At 40.4% G+C, this 18917-nt stretch overlaps 1 protein-coding gene across 1 annotated transcript in view; it reads right to left on the reverse strand.

The window, feature by feature from the left end:
- The window catches only part of CHRNA7 (cholinergic receptor, nicotinic, alpha 7 (neuronal)), a gene marked incomplete at its 5' end in the record, with an annotated part of 39274 nt that overhangs the window by 10926 nt on the left and 9431 nt on the right, over positions 1 to 18917 (reverse strand). Inside the window, 2 exons of the mRNA XM_009081376.1 lie at positions 1550 to 1659; positions 5494 to 5538. Of these exons, the coding sequence (XP_009079624.1) occupies positions 1550 to 1659; positions 5494 to 5538 (155 nt within the window). The remainder of the gene's footprint in view (positions 1 to 1549; positions 1660 to 5493; positions 5539 to 18917) is intronic.

Here is an 18917-nt window from a genome sequence, read left to right on the forward strand (position 1 = left end):
GATTTGTAAGATTCTCCCAAGAGCACTGTCACTTACAGAAACAAGGGAGCTAGAGATAACTGTTCAAGCAAACAAATTTGCATTGAAAAATACATTCAGCAAGATTAATGTTGCAAAAAATACCTGTCCCAGGTTTCAGGCTGCTCCATTTTGCGTACAGAGCATTTAGAAGTTTTTTTTTAGGCTTGTTTATGGACAACTGAAGTGCCCACTGCCATGCTTGAACCAGAACTAAGTAGCAATCTTGCCAAGTAGTCACCCTGAGTATGGTGACCTCTAGTGCAGATCATCTCAAGTCATTTAATGTGAGCTGTACCTCTGAGAGTGCAGTAAGCACAACAGTAGTGCAGGCCCTGGAGACAAGTACTCAAGCAGCTGACAAATGCTGCCACTGGGTGTGTTACCTCATTATTACAATTCAACAACACCTGTGACAGTGACATTGCTCACAAAGGTGGTCATCACAAGGCAAAATGGAGCATAACTGCAGCTGACATATTGAGTGCAGCTCTTCTCTGGGCCTTGTTGTAACAAAAAGTGGGAATCAGGCTGATAAACACAGCAGGGTGTGTTCTTAGCAGACATATGGCAGAGAAACAGAGGAAAAAAAGCCATCAGGAAGATAAAAGGTTCATGTCATCTGATGGGCAAAAACCCAACCATGTACCCTAGCTACCAGAAGAGCCCATACAACATGTACAGAGCAGATGTAAGTTCCTTCCAGTACCCGGGGAACAGCAAACAAGCCCACAATAACTGCAGTGAAAGGCAAGTTGTTAAAGACAGGCAGGTCTCAGTGCTTTGTCTTTTTAAACCAAATAAATTCCACAATGGAACTACCATATAATGGTACAGCCAAAGAATCTCTCAATGTCAGCCAAAGGTTCTGCAGTGGATTGATGGCAATCTGTCTGTCCCTGAAATAGGCCCAACTCAGAACAGGCAGCTTGAAGAGGAGAGCAGCAAATATCCTAGCAATTTTTGTAGCAGGAAGAAAATGCCACCAAAACTGGACACGGGAAAATGCAGAGATATTTCCTGGCATTTACCTATGCTGTTTGTAGTGAAACCCAAATTAAAACTAGACAAGCAGTCAAAAGTTAGGTTTGAATTCACCAGTAAACATTTAGACAAAACAATTGAACAGAAAATCATCACTACCTGTACCATTAAACACAGACAGAAAAGTCTGTTTACGTATCATCTCACAAAAGCCAACCAGCTAGAATTGGTGGTGGGGAAGTTGTTATTTACGAAGAGTTTGCGACTATGACCTTCTGTTTTGTGAACAGGAGACTGGTAATTTTGCAGTATTCCAAAAACCTGCAAAGTGTTGGAAAAGTGTTTAAAAACTCAGGCATTTTGAGATGATTGTATCCTGTGCCTTGCCTCATCTATGCGACTGGACAGGTGTTAGATAACCCCATCTAGGCTCCCTTTCCCATGAAAGGTTGGAGCAGTTGATCTTTCAAGGTCCCATCCAGCCTGGGCTATTCTGCAATTCTATAATCTTCTCTCCTTCCCCACACCAAATAAAAAGTGTGTCTACCTGTTATAGAGAAGAATATCAGGCTTCCAAATCAGTCCATCGGGAAAACGGACATTCTTCACTCCCGGGTATTCAGACACATTCCACTGTAGGTAATGATCTGTCCAGTACTAAGCCATACACACAAAAAATAAGTTAGGTCATCTCATCCACTGGTTTACTGTAGTTCTCTAGGGACTGTGTAGACTGAATCAATAGGTGTTCTCTTGTTAGATACTGTCTAGCTTCAGGCAGTGAAATGTTTGGAGAGGGTGAATTAGTCCACCAGAACTCAATGGAACACACAAAAATCTCATTTTAGTTCACACTGCTGTGCACATAACAGCTTATAAAAGATTTGGGGTGCTTATATTTTATTGTTCATGCTGTCTCAGGTGCCAGTTTTGGAGAGAATTGCTTTTACAATTCACACAGTAACTTCAATTATGTTTATCTTCAGAGACAACTTTGTTTTCTCTTGTTGGAAATTTTCAGGTTGTAGCAACTTGATAAAAGCCATGAGGTAGAGCAGCCAACAGTCACTGCTGATGAGGAAGACAACTGTGATGGCAGGAGGTTAACAGTAGCATAGAAGGTCTTAGCAGCTCCTGTGGCCTGAAGTTAGGCTACCTGTGAGGCAGGTGCCCAGCAGCACTGCACAGTGCCACATGCTTCCTCCCAGGCTGGCCATTGCTGCACAGGAGGCAGCAGCCCTGGGGGCTGTCAGTGCTCCTTTCAGCACAGCCTTGAGTGCCAGTAGAGGCAGACAGGCTGTCACAGCCAGAGCAACAGGGCTTTGATCTGTGCTTAGAGTTGCTAAATCCCACACACTGTCATTGAAACATATGGTCGTGCACAGTCATAAACAACAGCAGTGCCCCAGACTTGCAGGCAGCTGAGTACCATGGCAGCTCTAGCAAGCTGGTTACTTCCTGGTCTCCTGGGAAATACTAGATGAGCTGCTATATTTTCCCAAAATCGAGGTTGTACTTCACTCCTTACTAAGTAAATGACTTGTCAGGATACAAGGGTGGTTACTGTTGTGCACCAAAGGCAGCAGAAATACAGTTCATTTTGTTTCACAAAATTTATTTTTTTCTTATAATGTATATGCTCCATTATGTTGTGCTTCCCTCTATCTCCATATTATGTTCTTTACATTAACTTCATATGACTGAAGGCATTATGTGACTTAAAGTGAAAATTTAGCCAGATTTACCAAGCTGATGCAATGCCAAATATTACTCTTTTAAATGTAAACTTCTAAATGGGTGAGTAAATGTGCAGTACTTACCCCTTCAGTCTACAGGCCCTTGCCAAAATGTTTGACAGGCATTAAGGTGAGGAAAAATTGGCTGTGGGTATTGTGGAGGTAATATATTGGCCATTCTCATGAGGTATTCACAGCAAATTGTTCTATGTAATCCCTTGCATTGCTGTCACAGGCAAGTTTTGGTTTGATACACTAAGTCTCCAGTTAGCCTCATGCTGAAGGTATTCAAATTCATTCTTGTACCTTTAGAACAGTGAAAATGACTTTAAATCAAGTCTAGAGCTACTGTAGCTGAAGCACCTCTAATGCAGACTGAAAGAGCAAAGAGCTCAGGGTGCTTGGGTTAGTATGAACCTGTGTGACTGGGCAAGGCTCCTGCTGGAACTTAGACCGAGTTTAAGGGTTTGATGCTGAACGGTGTTGCCATGAGATAGAGGTCAGGATCAAATACTCTGCATGGATAAATATTAGATTTCTATTCCCCTTTGTATGTAAGTATTTTGGTGATGATTATATAAAATAGATTTAAGATACATTGCTGATTGTACACAGATATGTATCAAGAAATGGAGTGGAGAGAAAAATTCAGTGGAAAACTTATTTCAGACCATTTAGCATAATAAAATGACAAATGTTTGCCTTAAGCATGCTTTGAATCTGTCTAGTATACCATTAACAGACAGCAGCAAACACTTTTCTAATGTGCACACAGGCCATGAAGAGTGGCTACATCTTTTGCAGTAACCAAGCGATCTGCTCATTGCAGTTGTAGCATGCTCCACATCCAGTATGTGCTGAGGTGAATAAATCAAAAGAAATACAGAATATATAAAATAATCAAGAATTTCCTTAGGGAAAAAACCCAATCTCAAAAAGGATAAGGATGCTGTGGGATAAAAGAGAAGGAAAATAAATGATAGCTTCTTGAGTATGAATTGTCGTCTGTTTTCCTGGTAAGAAATCATAGCAGCTATCGTCATTGTAGCTGAAAGCCAAAACCATATTATATTTGACAGTTTTAATCTTACTGTACAACAGACCTGTAAAATAGCATGAGTTGAATGCTTCTTCCATGTCAGATTTTCTTTGTGAGCAAACGGAATAGCCATGCTATCCTCTGTAGGTCGTGGGAATAGTCTTTCATTTGTTTCCTAAGGCCTACCACAGTGCAAGAGAGGTGCTCTAGATCAAATGTTACACTAAAGGAAAAAAATAATGCTTTAAAACTGAACAAGCTGCTTAAAGAAACCAAAAGATGTAAAGTTTCTGCGGCAGCAGCACGATTGTCTGGAATAATAAAAATCTTCCGCAAACATTTGCTTAACCCAAACAGTTCAGTTTCTCTAATACAGATGGGAATTGAACTAATGGCAATTTCTCAGCCTAGCTGCTATAGCACGGAGAAAGCTTCCCATATCACCCTGTCCTTGTAGAGCACAAACTTACAGTAGAAATGTTTTGTGGATGCATTAGGATCCCACAGGAGTCAGCATGGTAAGCATCATCTTGTTAATTCTAAGTCATAATTTAACCTAATGCAAAAAATAACCAAACATGTCAGAATAAATCAGTGTAAGGCTCCTTTGCTTGAGAGCAGATCTGTCTCTAGCTAACCTTTCAGAGAAACAAATTTTAAAATACTCTCACAAAGTTCTTGAATAGTCTATTATTTATTCAATAATAATTTTCACCCTGAGTGAAAATTACCTCCTGCCCAGCAATACCACCCATGAGTTAATGGGGACAAAGTCCTCTGCTGTGCTATCTAGTGGTAGCAATATTATGGATGAGTAGTAAGAGAGCAAATGAAATTCTGTGACAATTTAAAGCAACATTAAGAATTGCAACAAAAGGTAAAATAAAGCTACTGTTTGAAAAATTAATACCTTGTGTGGGCAAAACTAGCTGGGAAATCAGGAAAAAATATACTATTCCCAGCTGAACATTAGGAAATTTATGTTCCAGTTCCCATTTTAGACATGTAACTGAGATATAGTATTTGGAGTAGTAACATCAAAAACCTCTCATGTTCACAGTTAATGTCTTCTGATGACCTATCTTTAAACATCTGTTGGAACAACTTGGGAATAGCATGGCCATTTCAATTAAAATCCTCTTGCAGTTTCTTAAGGAGACAGTCAGCAAAGCAAATAGGGCGGCAGAGACATTCAGTTAGGACAGTGGCAGCAGCTCTCAGGAGATAATGAACCTCTTTGGAGCAATTTTCCTCTGTATCAGAAGAGTCAGCTGACAATTTTCAGAGTGCTGATCAGAACAGCTATTGCAGATGAAATGCACTTCTTGCACATAGACTTCTCTTCACAATCAAATGATTTACATAATGGATTTGTTGGAATGAGGGAAAGGCACTTGCACCTATAGTTAATCCACCTGGGGCTCTTATGTCACCATTATCTGACAACAATCAAGACTTTGGCATGACTAAATCAACTACAATCAGTTAGTAACTTATTTAGATGCAGTTGCTCAGATTCTTAAAAGTTTTCAGAAATACCTGAAACATCAAGACCTAAAGCTCAGCCTTATAGATTTTTCCATTCAGGGTAGCTTTGTCCACTATGTAGCAAGATATAGGACAAAAGCTGGAAAATTTTCTAAAATTCAAACCCATCACTAGGTTAAACTCAAAGACCAAAGGGGGGACAAAACCATACTTTGTTTCAAAACTTACCATTTGTAGCCATATGTTTGTGGTCAATACTTGATTCTTTTCATCCTGGGAGGAAGGAGAAGAGGCAGCAGAAAAAAAAAAAAACAACACAGCTTAGTACCATACAGATAAAACAATACCAGTAAATATATCTGACTATTATAAAATAGCCAGTTGTGCTAAGGCACCTTAGCTACTCATTGCCTCTCATTGCAACAGAAGTTTTCACAGGTACTTTTTAACGTTATTTCATATTACCACAGTCAGTCAAATTGTTTCCTGAGGGTGTCCTTCTGCCACACTCTTCCCTAGGGCTCCTTCTTTAATCTAGATTACAGTAGGGGTTACCTGTTTCACCTTTGCCAGGAGCAGCTCTCTCACTAATTAACCTCATACATCCAGACATGCAGGTGGTAGAAAAAATAACGAACAAAGAAATTGTGACTAAGATCGGATGATGTCTGCTGAGGCCACGTTGAGTAGCTTCTTAACATCTGTAGCACCTCTGATGGCAGTAGAACTCTACGAAGTGTTGCATCAGCTTTCCCAGAAAACTGTTGTCAGGGCATAATATTATTATTCTGCCTGGCACAGTTCCAATTTGAAGGCCTTCCCCCTTGCCTCCTGTGAATATTTGATGTAAGCTCAGGTGACACAATAGGCATCTTAATGCTGAAGCTAATTAAAGAGATTCATTCTTCACTTCTCAGACACAGGAAAATATTGGTAACCTTTTTCTGTGGGAGGTACTGTATCAGTATCCAGCTGGGCTGTGTGAAGCTAATGGAATATACTATATATGCAGACAGTATTACACATTCTTCAACTTGAACACACAATCCCTGTCCCAACACCAGCCAAAGCTCCATTTACAGCCTAAGAAAGTGTCATAGGAACTTCAGTCACCAGTACAGCAGCAACTACCAGAGCTGTTCATATGTCTAGACCTCTGAACTTAAATCTGTCACTCCTGAGCCTAAATGATGTTCCTAAATGCCCCAAAATGGCCAAAAAAATGTTTAATCACATTTCCTACTATAAAAACCCTTTCTTTTTTGTGATAATACACTTCAGTAAAGGTCAATATTTTTTCTTCTTTTGCTCACATTTTGTGAACTTCTAAGTCCTGAGAGACCTTTAATTGAAGCTATTTTAGATCAGCACAATAGTAGAAAGTTGCACAGCTTGTAAAATCAAATACCGTGCAAGGGACAATGGCATTTTTAAAGCAAGTAAAGCCTTTTGAGGAGCAGCATCAGTAATTGTATGGCAGTGTTACTAGATTGTGTATAATCACAACTAAATGTTCCACATACAAACAAATAAAAAGATTTCAGATAAAGATCAGTAATGTGCATGAATAAAGTTTGCTTTCAAATGCAACTCCTACCTTGCTTTAAAATGGAAAGGTAAAAAATATAAATAAGCAGACTACAGCTAGTGATTCAGCACTTTTCCTCTCTATTTTCTGCTTCATCACTTCCATGAACCTTTTTCAAAACTGTCTCAAGTGAACAACTCATTTAAATGGCATCCTGGGGAAACAGGTCCCTAACCATTTGGTTTCAGAAATCCATTATTAAGCTGCATTGAATTCTCATGCTGAAGGCATTGCTGAAGATGTCAGCCAGGCAAAGCAGTAATTAATTTGCAATAGTAGCTGTTATTCTCTAGCTGTATAAACACTAATTTGGAGCCTCTCTCAACAACCTGCTTATAGTGTTAGACTACAACAGAACTAGTTTGCACGGGATCTGTAATTCATGAATGAAGAAACAATCCTTAAGAGATCATTCATAAACTAAAGTCTATTGACAAGGGTTGCAAATTAAGGACATATAAAACCTCTATATATTTCTATTCATCATAGCCAATTTTAGGTCAGATGTAAGTACTGCCAATGACAACCTATCATTAAAAGTCTGATAGCATTTTCTCAAAGCTCTGTGTGCTGTCTCAGATGAACATGACAAGTTCTTATCATGCAATGTCCTGGCTACTGTACCAGAGCAGAGCTGACAGCAGCACTGCTCAGTGGTTTCTCTGCAGGGCAGACAATAGTTGTGTTGCTTTGCAGAGGCATAACTGGCTACTCTAAGGTGCAGAGCAATTCAGAATCCATTATGTTGTGGGAAGCTTATTTCAGGACTATTAGCTGAATGGCATGTACTCCTGCATGGTTAAATTCTGCATTAAACTCACATTTTATTCCCAGTGTGATCTCTTTCTACACATGAATGGCCTCAGCCTTAAATTAGTGATGATTCAAAAAGTTCCTTTTCAGTAGCAGGAAAAAATTGTACTAAAGCTGGAGTATTGCTGATGCTTAAGCTAATGATACACCGTGGGGATTTATTGTGAAGCCCTGAGCCAACAGCATAGTCAGATGAACTACTTCAGCAGTACCAAGAAGCAGCTCTACTATCAGTCAGTATACATCACAGAACCAGGCTAGAGAGCCATCAGTGAGCAGTCAAACTAGCAGAGCTGAGGGGGACAGTAGACTTTTAGACCAGCTGTGCTGCTGGCAGAATGATTCAGCTGCCTGCCACTGCCAGGCAGCTGGGCACATGGCAGAGCCTTCACAGGTTTGCCTGCAGGAGACTCTGCAGATGTGTTCTGAAAGCCAAGAGTTAGTCTGAAGTGTGATCTTTCACTCAGCCCCAGCTCAGAGAAGCTATCCTGAGAGCACAGACTCAAAAGTAACTTGTAAGGTGAAGACAAGCCGTAAATGAAGATGTTCCATGCTGTTTTCACAGTGTTTCTTTCTGTTATTTTAAGCATTTAGAGCCTGAAAGAATATATATGAACAAAATAACTCCCACTTGGATCACTATATTTAAGGTTCCATCCGTGTTTGAATCATAAATCCCACTATTGCTCCTCAGCTATAAAAATTTTACTGCATGCTGAGACTCAGTTTATAGTGGTGTTTGGGGTTTTTTAATAGTGTTTGTTGGAGCAAACGACTTCCAGCATTTTAGTCATTATTAGATTGACTCACACATCACTAGAGGAAAGAATCTTATTTTAGAGGGTTTGTCCTTCTCTACGGTCACAAGTGAAGCTGGTAAAAGGTAGGGCAGGAGACATCCTACAAGGTTTCTCCCTGCTTAGGAGAGTTTTTTGGATGCTGTTTCAAAAGCTTTAGAGCAAACTCTATTAACACTGTTCATCAGCTGTGCAGGACCTCCCCACAAAACCTTGTGTGGACTTGAAATGCTTCAGAGAACTTCACCAGTTTTTGCTGCTTTACAGTATTTTGTAAACACTCAGAGAACATTGTGCTTTGAATACAAGAGCAAGGCAACTCCTATTACAAACCCCTTCTGCTATAAAGGAGCAAAGAAAAAAGAACTTCACAAAATATTCTGAGATGCTGGGGAAATCAATCAGAGAATGAGAGCAGAAACTCTATCATGTTGTTTGGATTGGTGTGGCTTTTCCCCATACCAGCTGCCTTAGGTGACTTGCTGTTCAGACAGTACTGTCCAAGTAGCACAGCTAATGGAGAGTTAGGCTTCCTTGGCACGGTGGGAGGTTGGGTGGGAGGCTGCTTTGGTCTGCTTGATTCACAACTGTAGTCCTCATCTGTGAGGGCAGATGGCAAATTGCTACTGGACTGCTTATCACAGTATTTCATGGCAGTGTAGCTAATGAAGGGGAAGTCGCTGACATTGGGAAAACTTGAATAGTCTTTCATTCATTTTTTAAGGTAGATGTAAAAATTTAGCACTTTTTGACAGGAATTGCACTGTCTCCATTCTTCTAGTTCCCACCCCTGGCTTTGTCTGTCTTTTCAATTTAAGCAGTCTATCAGACCTTTGGAAACACAGTTGCCAGAGCCTCAAATTATCCTTCCCTTACCATGTGTTTAACGGAATATATAAATGAAGAGATGGAAATTTGACAATGCTTGGTGAAGGGCATTAGCCTGGACATTACAAACTTTGTGAGGAACATTATCTGTTGACTTTCAAAAGGATGTCAGCACATGTAGTATCCACACTAGAAAAGCTATGCAGCAATTGCAAGGGGAAAGCAAAGTAGAAGAAGCTGCATGCCTATAGACTGGCATGCAGTGATGTGCAGCACCTGGCAGGAAACACTTCCCAGAAGACTTGCATAAAGTGATGTCCCAACTGAAATCTATTAGCTGTAATTCTTGCACTTCAAATGCAGATTCTTTTATTTTCACATGGTTGAATCTCACCTAAATTACAGAAAAAGTAATAGCTCTTTGAACTGGGCTTCAATTACTTTCAAACTTAGTAAAAGACTTTGTAAAAACATTTTAAGACATCACTTGTTACAGCATAATGCTAGGCTCCTGACTGGTAGCCTCTAGCAAGACTGAAGCTAGTAATTGTAGTCTGAAAGTTAAAAATAGCCTGGCAGCCAGTGAGAGATGTAAGACACTCCCTTTACAGACTTCTGTTAGCCTGAATGTCATCCTATTGAAGCCAGCAGGTTAGTCAGTTCATTAGCTCCTATTGTCTCAGCACTTGCTCATTAAACTTTCTCAACATCTTATGATTCACAATGTCAAATTACCTGTGCCTAATGACATTTTTCCACCCATCATTTAAAACCCTGTTATTTTTCACACAGCTTGGGGTTTTCTTCCTCTTCCTTTTTAGGGACCTGTACTGAGCTCACTAAACAGTATCAAATGAAAACCCTTGAATTCTTATAGGATTAGTACTGAGAGGGTGAGTTAAGCACTCGTAAACTAGCCAGGTGACAAAGATTGATGCTATGTCTGTACTTCAGGCAGCTATAAGGATAAGCTGAATCTGAGAGCCTCAAAACTTATGGAGAGCAGTGAAAGAGCTGGACTTTTCCATTCCTGCCCATTGTGCTGGTCCACACCAGCACACTGTATGGCCAATCTCCAGGGGAGGCAGGAGCAGCATCTGATCCAGCCTCACCCACCTGCAGCCCATCTGAAGGCACCACAGTGACCTCACAGTCTTCATAACACCCAGTCAAGATGGGAGTCTATTGCAATTATCCTCTCCTCATGTGCCAAGGTCAATGCTAAACTTTGCTATTAAAGGTGGCTCAAGGCTTCTTAGTGGTGCAGGCAAAATTGAATTTTGCTATCTCAGGGATGGGGATAAAAATCAGTTACGTAAAAAAGCCAGCCTGGTGCTTCTGCAAGGACACTGAAATGAAGTCTCAGCTGCTTGCCAAGGACTACCTCTAGTCATCCAAAGTGGGGGCTGTAGCTGCAGTGAGTCTTGATCTTGAATTATCTAGTAGAGGGTACAGAGTCAGGCTGCCCTATAACGGGTGCACGGTCATTACTCTCAAAGCCCAAGGCATCACCTACATTGCTAAAAGGCAAGATAAATAAAAAGGCAAATTTGGATGGAATTAAGAATTTGAGGGGGGGAAGTTCATAGGGAAAAAAAGCTACACAAAGACCTGTCAATGTGAAACGGGTTTTTCAGACAACATAAACGTGAAGAAAATGGCAGCGTACAGGAATTGTGCAATGAAAGAGATTTGAACTCCTGATGTCTCTTCCCTACCCGATTTGCCTTTCACCATGAAAGGAATAGGTTAGACAAAGTCCCCTTCACTTCTCCACTAGTTAGCAATAGACCTTTCTATCATAGTAAAATGGTCTTGACTCAGCTTACAGCATGTATTTCCAATTGTTCAGAAAATGCTGTATAAACAGGCATCACCAATGCATTAATAATATTAATAATATTCCATGATCCAGCATGTGAGGCTAAGGTGGTCTGCATTATTTATACTCAGCCACTAACCAGTGATGTTAAAGTTGAAGGCATTTAGGACATCACCCTTTCTTCTTTTCCACATTCCACTTCAAAGCCAAATTCAGCCCTAAGGCACCTTCACAGCTAGGATGATATTTGACTCTTCTCACCTGCTAACTCAGTCTCTGGCTCCTTCAGACCTTTAGGGGTAAGGTATTGCAGCTGTGCTCAGGAGGTAGCTACATATCTCCTGTAGCATTAAGGTGAGTTTTGCAGTTAAATCTCTAAAATCCAGCCTGGAAATGTCTTCCTTACTTTATGTGCTTCTTGATCTTTGATTTAATTTGTTCTAGCTTTTTTTAATCAAAGAATTAAAATCTTAAGGCCAAGCAAAATGTGAGTAGTTAATTGAAGTGATGTTTAAAAAGAAAACTTTCTATTGAGCTCTTAGGTTTATTAGATTTGTGATGGATGGCATATGAATAGCTCTTCATACTCTCTGCATGCTAAAGGTTTTTGAAATACAGAACTGCTCAGTAGAATTGCTCCTGACTGGGGAAAGTGGAGTTTGTTGTTGGAGATAACACAGACTGGCACAGATTGCTGCCACTACCCATTTTGACTTTTTTAAGAAAGCTGACTTTGGACTGTAAATTGAATGAGGAGCAAGGCAGTAAATGGCTATTCTGGGACTGAGATGCTAGAATTATATACAGGAAACAGACAGAGTTTTCCTGTCAGGACACCTCCTCCTCACTCTCCCCCCAGCCCCTGCTTTCATTTGTGATATGCTGAGTTAAGTTTATTAAAATCTTTAGCATTTTCCTGGTTTGGGCTGATGTCACTTATTCAGTTGTTCTTACTTCAACCCCTGAGCTTTACCTTTTCCTGATTCTCCTCCCCAGCAGGGGAGGGGAGCGAGTGAGTGGCTCCCTTTGTGGTACTTCAGTTGCTGGCTGGGGTTAAACCATGACAGGCATATTCCCAACTGAACCTGCTGTCCTAAGTGCTTTCCATAATCCTGAAGGACAGAGTGGCAGTTCCAATCCCAGACACAGTGACAGTTCCTCTGTTTCCTACCTGAATCCTGTGAATGGTGCAGCAGAGCTGAACAAGAATCCACACTAGAATGTACAGCTCAAAAGGAGAATTCAGGTGAGGAGTATTTGTCAAAGAGCTGGATGCAAAGTGTTAGGGCTAATGACTGTTGTATGCATTGGCTCAATTTTATAAACAAATTTAGAGTATTTGTAGGAGAGGCCACTGTTAATCCAGTGAAGTTTCCTGCATGGAACAGGTGGGATTAAGGTCTGACTCTACACTCATTCTGTTGATTTATTGTTTTGTTTCAGAACCATGTCCTACACTCAGTAATTCCTCTGTCTGCCCATATTTACTAGAACTATTTCCTGTACAAATTATGCAGCGGGCCACACTTAGTCAAAATAATGCTGGATAAACCAAACATTCCAGCTCAAGCTATCTCTCCTCAGCAGAGTGCTCTGTTGGTGTTATTTCGTCTTGCTGTTACTTCTACTCTGTACAGCTTCTCACCTTCAAAATATGACCTATCTCATAAATGTTTACTTGATTGGTGTGTAATGTTTAAAGTTCAAGATATGGAACCTTTACTTCAAGGTAATATCTACTTGTAACATCTTCCTTCGAAATGCACACACCCAGGCTGGCCTATGTCTGTGCATGTAATGCCAGGGATTTTTAGTATTTTATGGCATTTGATACTTAGTGTTTGTTGAGCATTTTCCTGTCTTGACAGCTTATAAACATGTCCTTTCCATTAGGAGCATGTGAAATTGCTCAAACTACTTATTGCCTTTTTGGGGTTTTTAATTAAGTTACTGTAAATGTGAATATATGAGCAGTAAATAAACAAATGGGGTTTTTTTATATTACTTTGTACTTCTAACCTACAAGCACATTACTTTCAGCAAATTAAACACAAGGAAAACTGTGCCTAGCTACCAATAACAATGCAAGAGTGCCAAAGGAAAGCTTTACAGTATTCATACAAAACTACAATGTAGCAGCACAGATTTCAGCACTGCTACAAATACCCTCAGCAGTGCAGTGTTTACATGCAGTTATCCAGCTCAACATGTGGCAGCTCAGACTGCCACATCTGCAGGCTTTAGTTCCAGATGTTTGCATGTAGTACCAAGGACAAGCAGAAGAGACAGGCTGAGGAACAGAGCAGAAATGATGCAGTGTTAGTACAAATGGCTTGGTGCAGGGGTCTGGGACAGGGGGTGCAGGGGCTAAGCTTGAGCCATGGTGAAGTCAGGAAGCTCCTGGTTCCATGCCATGGAAACTGCAGTAAGATGGTGTGCAACTCACCAGTCCACACATAAGAAACAGCATCCAGCAGCTGGGAGAAAGGGAATGGGAAAGAAGGAAAGGAAATCCCTTGGTGTGAGAGGCAGAAAGGTGCCCTGAGCACTAGACTAGCTACAGTTCTGCTTTGTGTTTAACACTTGAGGCAGCACATACTTACCACAAGGTTTGCTATGACTTACACACAGTTATATTCAGACAGAGTGATCAGAGAGTTTGTTCAGGTGCACAAGTAGGAGAGACACAAAAGAGTGAGGAAGTAAACCTACATACAAGACAAAAATGCTTCTGCTTATAGCTAACATTATGTGAAAGTTTTAAAGGTTTCTAGAGTTAAAATGCTCAATGTTACTAGCTCATTCTGTGCTGCTGGGGTAGGAGCAGATGCTCATTTTTGGCCTGTGGAATATCTCAATATTTTCTTGAAACAAAACTTAGAAACATAATTTGAATTTTCCATGGGTTACGGTTAAATTTGGAGTATGAGATAAGGAATCAGATTGCTTTGCTTAACTTAATCCAGGTGACATTCTGAGAGGGGTTAGTTTTCCCTGTTTGGGGTTTTCTCAAGGGGTGTTTTTGGTTTTGGTGATTTGTGTGTTTGGGTGTTTTTTTTTAGTTGTGCTGTGTGTGCTCTATTTTGCAAGTTTTTTTTTTTACTTGTGCTGTGTGTGCTCTATTTTGCAAGTGTGAAAAAAGCCAGTGGTCTCTCCACACCAGCTAACCTTACCTGCCTTTGCAAGAAGCATTTGCTTTCTCTCCAATTACTTAGCCTTGCTTTAAAAGGAAAGCTGAGTTTGCTCAAAGCACACACCGTTCTCCCCAGAAAGATGCAAATCTTACACAGCAGAAAAGCTGCTGCAGAAAGAGCATAGAAGAGCCTGCTTAATTCTGAGCAGAGCATCTGTGCCATGAGCCACTTTAAAGCCTGGAAAAGTCTTTGTGTTTCAGATACACTCTGACAGGTCTTACAGTTGTGCTCACCACTGACTGCACTAGAGCTTTGTCCTGGCAATGGGTTCCAGAAGTATTTTCACCAAGTTTCACAGAAAAGAAGTAGAGATTATAAATATGTGTAAGAGCCTCATGATGTACCATTTTTGTTACCATGGGGACATCATTGTAACAGCAGTCTTTCTTCTTTTCTTTTTTTTTTCAGTACATCATTGCTAACATGAGATTGTATTTAGATATGAACACATTCATCTTTGCAAAGACAAGCAGGGATGAGGTGTATGAAATGAGCAGAGTGCAGCATAACTAATAACATACTTCAGCACATCTTGTGTGAAAAAAATATTTTTTGAAGTGCAAGATGGGGAGGTTGCAGTTTTCAAGTTCCGTTATGAATTCCCATGAATCACTGTAGGTTTCACTCAGTTCAATTGTTAAATATAGCAGAGCTTAAAGTGCAGTTACATTTATGGCAAGCAGGGAAAGTAGTGACTCCGTTCTGTTGCTTTATTTACAAATAGTTCTTGATAAATAATTCTTTGCTGTATTCTACAGCAAACTCCCACTGAGAGAACAGAACCCTGAATTAGTGTTCAATATTGGCTCTCGGTGCTGATTACCACTGCCAGTCTGACACAGATAGGCATCCCAGCTCTGAACACATGCTGGAACCTGGGAACTACCAACAATTCCACAAGCTGAGAGCAAATAAGAGAGCCCACATAGCCCCACTCCTTAGACAGCATTAAAACTAGAGGGAATCAAAGCCTTTGAACCTGATTTATTTTCCTAGAGGTTAGCTGCAAAACACAGAAATTGAAAGGTCAGATTGTTACACTCAAATGTATGCCAGGACAGCACGGTATCAGAGGATTTGAGATCCTGCTGACTTTATTTATCTATCACATGACTATTTTTATTCTTGCTAATCGACTTTAAGTCATATTTGACTTTTTATTAAGCCTTTCTCCTCAAAAGGTTGAAAGTTCATATGAAAATGCCTTTATAGCATGTTTAGCAAACTAAAGTAGAAGCAAAGCAGGTGATTTCTTTGAGGAGAGAAGAGAAAATTATAAGAGAACAAGCAGCTGAACAACACAAAGCTCTCTCTTCTTCTCCCCCTGTGTGATGTGAGCACACAGCTCCAGCACCACCCTGCTGCTGTCATTCATCTATCCTGGTTTTGTGAATAGCAGCAACAAAAATTCCACACCTCACCAGAGCATCTTGTCCATGATTTAGCATCAGCTCATATGCTGAAACCTTTGAGGAGCAGCAGAGTCACAGAGACAGAGGCATCTTACTAGGACACAGCCATGAGGAACAGCTTTATCCACTACAAATGGACATGTTAGGGCCAGATAGCAAAGTGCCATTACTCATCCCAGACAGTCTCTCTAACTCTATTATGTCCTATCTCTATCTTTCCAAGTGTAGGCAAATTAAGCAAGAAGGAGTTGCTCCAAAAGTCCTGTGATATGTAACATAATCCATTATCTTAGATGTCTTCAATCTAGGATACAGTGCAGACATCACCATGGCAATTAAAGAATTTCCCGGAGAAGGGTAGAGTACAAAATACATTGCCTATACTGCTGAATGTCTCAGAAGTCTTGACACAGAAATATTGCTAAGACACTTTACTCAAGAGGAGAAGATGAATCAGCATTACAGAAATTCTACTTATTCCTTACCCTACATCCTCTGAGGGGCAGGTTTCAGAGTCCTCTTTTACAGGGTCTTAATTTTCAACTTTCCCTAAAAATCCATGTGATCTCCACTTCTCTTTAATGCCTAAAGAACCACTTACAAAGGTACTGAGAAACTGGGAGCTTAGCTGAGAGGAATACATTGATGAAAATCAACTGTGTATCTGTTTCTTCACAAATGCAACAAGCATCATGGCTGAAATGTCAGAACACCTACACAGTCCTTCAGGCTGCTGTTTTCTGCAACACAAAAGAGCAAACTCTCTTCTGTGAAAAGAACATTTCTGCCTGGTAGGGACAGAGATGGACTAAGCACTCCAAAATCCATAAAAATACTCATCTGAGTTTCTTGAGCTCAGTCAAACTTAGCCATGTTCATTACTTTTTCTTTCCTCATTCTTGCATTTAGTAGCTTTGGTGATGGTGGGTAAGAGTTCCTTCCTCTCAAACTCTAAACTGACACAACTATGTAGTTACTGAATGTAATTAAGGGGATGCCAACCACAAATCTGCTAACACTCATGACTGAACACAGAAAACTAGCCAATAAAAGTTCAAAGTAGTCATGCTGTATAATTAATCCTGTGTGTGAGTCCACCAACTCTGCACATGGTTATTGATCAGCTTCCCTTCAGGTTAGTCCGTTATGAGGACCATATAAGCATTGTGGGGATGGGATTATACTCCATGCAAATGTGGCTTCACATCACTTCCAGATTTTGGAGAGATGGACTGGATGAATATCATATTCTTCTGTTGCTGCCAATGAGCAGCAACATGGCTTCATGCCAGGCTCTCAGCACTCCATGGTTAGCTGCTGGTGAGCCCAGAGTTACCAGCCTTGCCTTCTCACAAAGCAAAATCCAGGCTCAGATAACAGGCATGCAAATGCAAGCAGAAGTGAAGGTTAAATCTGAATAGACATTTACATCAGACTGCTTCTGGTTATTCTTGGAAAAGTAATTCTTTTGATTTAGAATAAATTAAAAATAAATTGGTTAACACAGCAAAATAAATTATTTAAGTAATTAAAATTCTAAGTGAATTTTAAAAGATTTCTTTTTCTATATAAGCGCTTGTACAAATACGCTCCCTGCTGCCAACCCATTGTGAGATTTTTTTTTTCCTTTCTTTTCCTTTTTTTTGTAACTCAGAGATATATTTAGATTGGGAACAGTTGGATTGTTTTGTAGTCTATTCAGGCAAATATGGTGAGGCGTTCAGGAGCAACCAAAGAATTCACATCTGTATCATCTAAATTTGAAGTAATTAACATTTGAATGTTTCTGTGTTAATATGCTGTTCATAGATAGAGAATTGTTTGCTTCCAATCCATTGACAATACTTTGTTCAACTGCTGTCAGCAATATTAGATTTGCAAATTACTGGAAACTTTTGATCGTGTGTGCCTTGCCGAGAGAACAGCAGGCACTATATCCACACGGCTCCAAGAACACAGCTCTGAACTGAAACAGGGAACAGACAAAAAATACCACCTTGATTAGCAGCACTTCCTGCCTTTCCTTGCTATCATCCCTCAAATTGCTGCAGCACGTTTCCTGCCAACTTGTAGACCCACACAGATCACTTACGGGAGAAGGGCAGAGGCCACGTGGGTTAGTTGTGGGTTGCTTTTCCCCAGATAATTCACCCAGCCCACAGCATCTTCCCACAGCACTTCTAGAAGCCTTCCCAGGAAAGAAATGTGCTCAGCAGGGAAACCACCTGAATTTGAACTCCCTTCTCAGGGCACGTTGACACTGCAGTCGGAGGCTAAGCAAAGAAGAACCAAGTCAACTCCCATCTTTCCATGCACAGCAAAACAGGCTTTCCCAAGGAGCACCAGATTTATAGAGCATGTAATTGGTCTGTGTGAGCACAAAACCTGCTGCAGACGAGCAGAGACACCAAAGTGCACATACAGAGAGCATCAGCCCCTGCCACGGCTGGGGCTGAGCCTCCAGGTCTCCCAGGAGCCTGGCCCAGGGAAATAATTTTCTGGGCAAAGAGGTCTGGAAATGCTGATCTAATACTTGTACTTTGTGGAGACAGATCCTCAGCCAATGTAGATCAGTGTAACTCTGTTATCTGAGGACAAGAACATTTATATAGAGAAATGTGGGGCTTTCAAACATTTCATACAAATTTCCACAGACAGTAACAAGCTGATTCCTGTGGGTCAAAACATAGGATATGAACTTGTGTATTAAGTAGTGACATTATGTGTTGTCTAGTACTTGAATATGACAGTCTTTTTTAAAAAGAGGAACAATTCTGTATACTACAGGGAGTATATTAATTTCAGCCCCAAACTTCTGTGACTTAGAAGCTTTGATTATATCAAGTATTAGCCAGCCAGATCAGACTCCCAGAACTTATGCCTTGTGCTATCATTTTGTTTTATTGGCTACTTACTGAGGACTAGTAATAATTACTAGATGATTTGATTTTTTCAAATTCTGTTGTTCTAGTAAGAGGTCCTATATAAAACATGAAGGCTTTACGTGGTGCTGCCTGTGCTCTACAGCAGTCTGCAATGGAATCTGTTCCCTAGGACCTTAACCAAGCTTTTGACCGTAAGGCTCCAAGACATTTTCATCGTAAGTGACATACCAGCAGATGTCTTGTCACTCTTTAAGTTACTGGGGCATCCATGCCAATGTAGTGAGAAAACAGAAATGAAGTACTGAGCTTTTAT

Source organism: Acanthisitta chloris, unplaced genomic scaffold (assembly GCF_000695815.1).
Source record: "Acanthisitta chloris isolate BGI_N310 unplaced genomic scaffold, ASM69581v1 scaffold37838, whole genome shotgun sequence".
NCBI classification, from domain to species: domain Eukaryota; kingdom Metazoa; phylum Chordata; class Aves; order Passeriformes; family Acanthisittidae; genus Acanthisitta; species Acanthisitta chloris.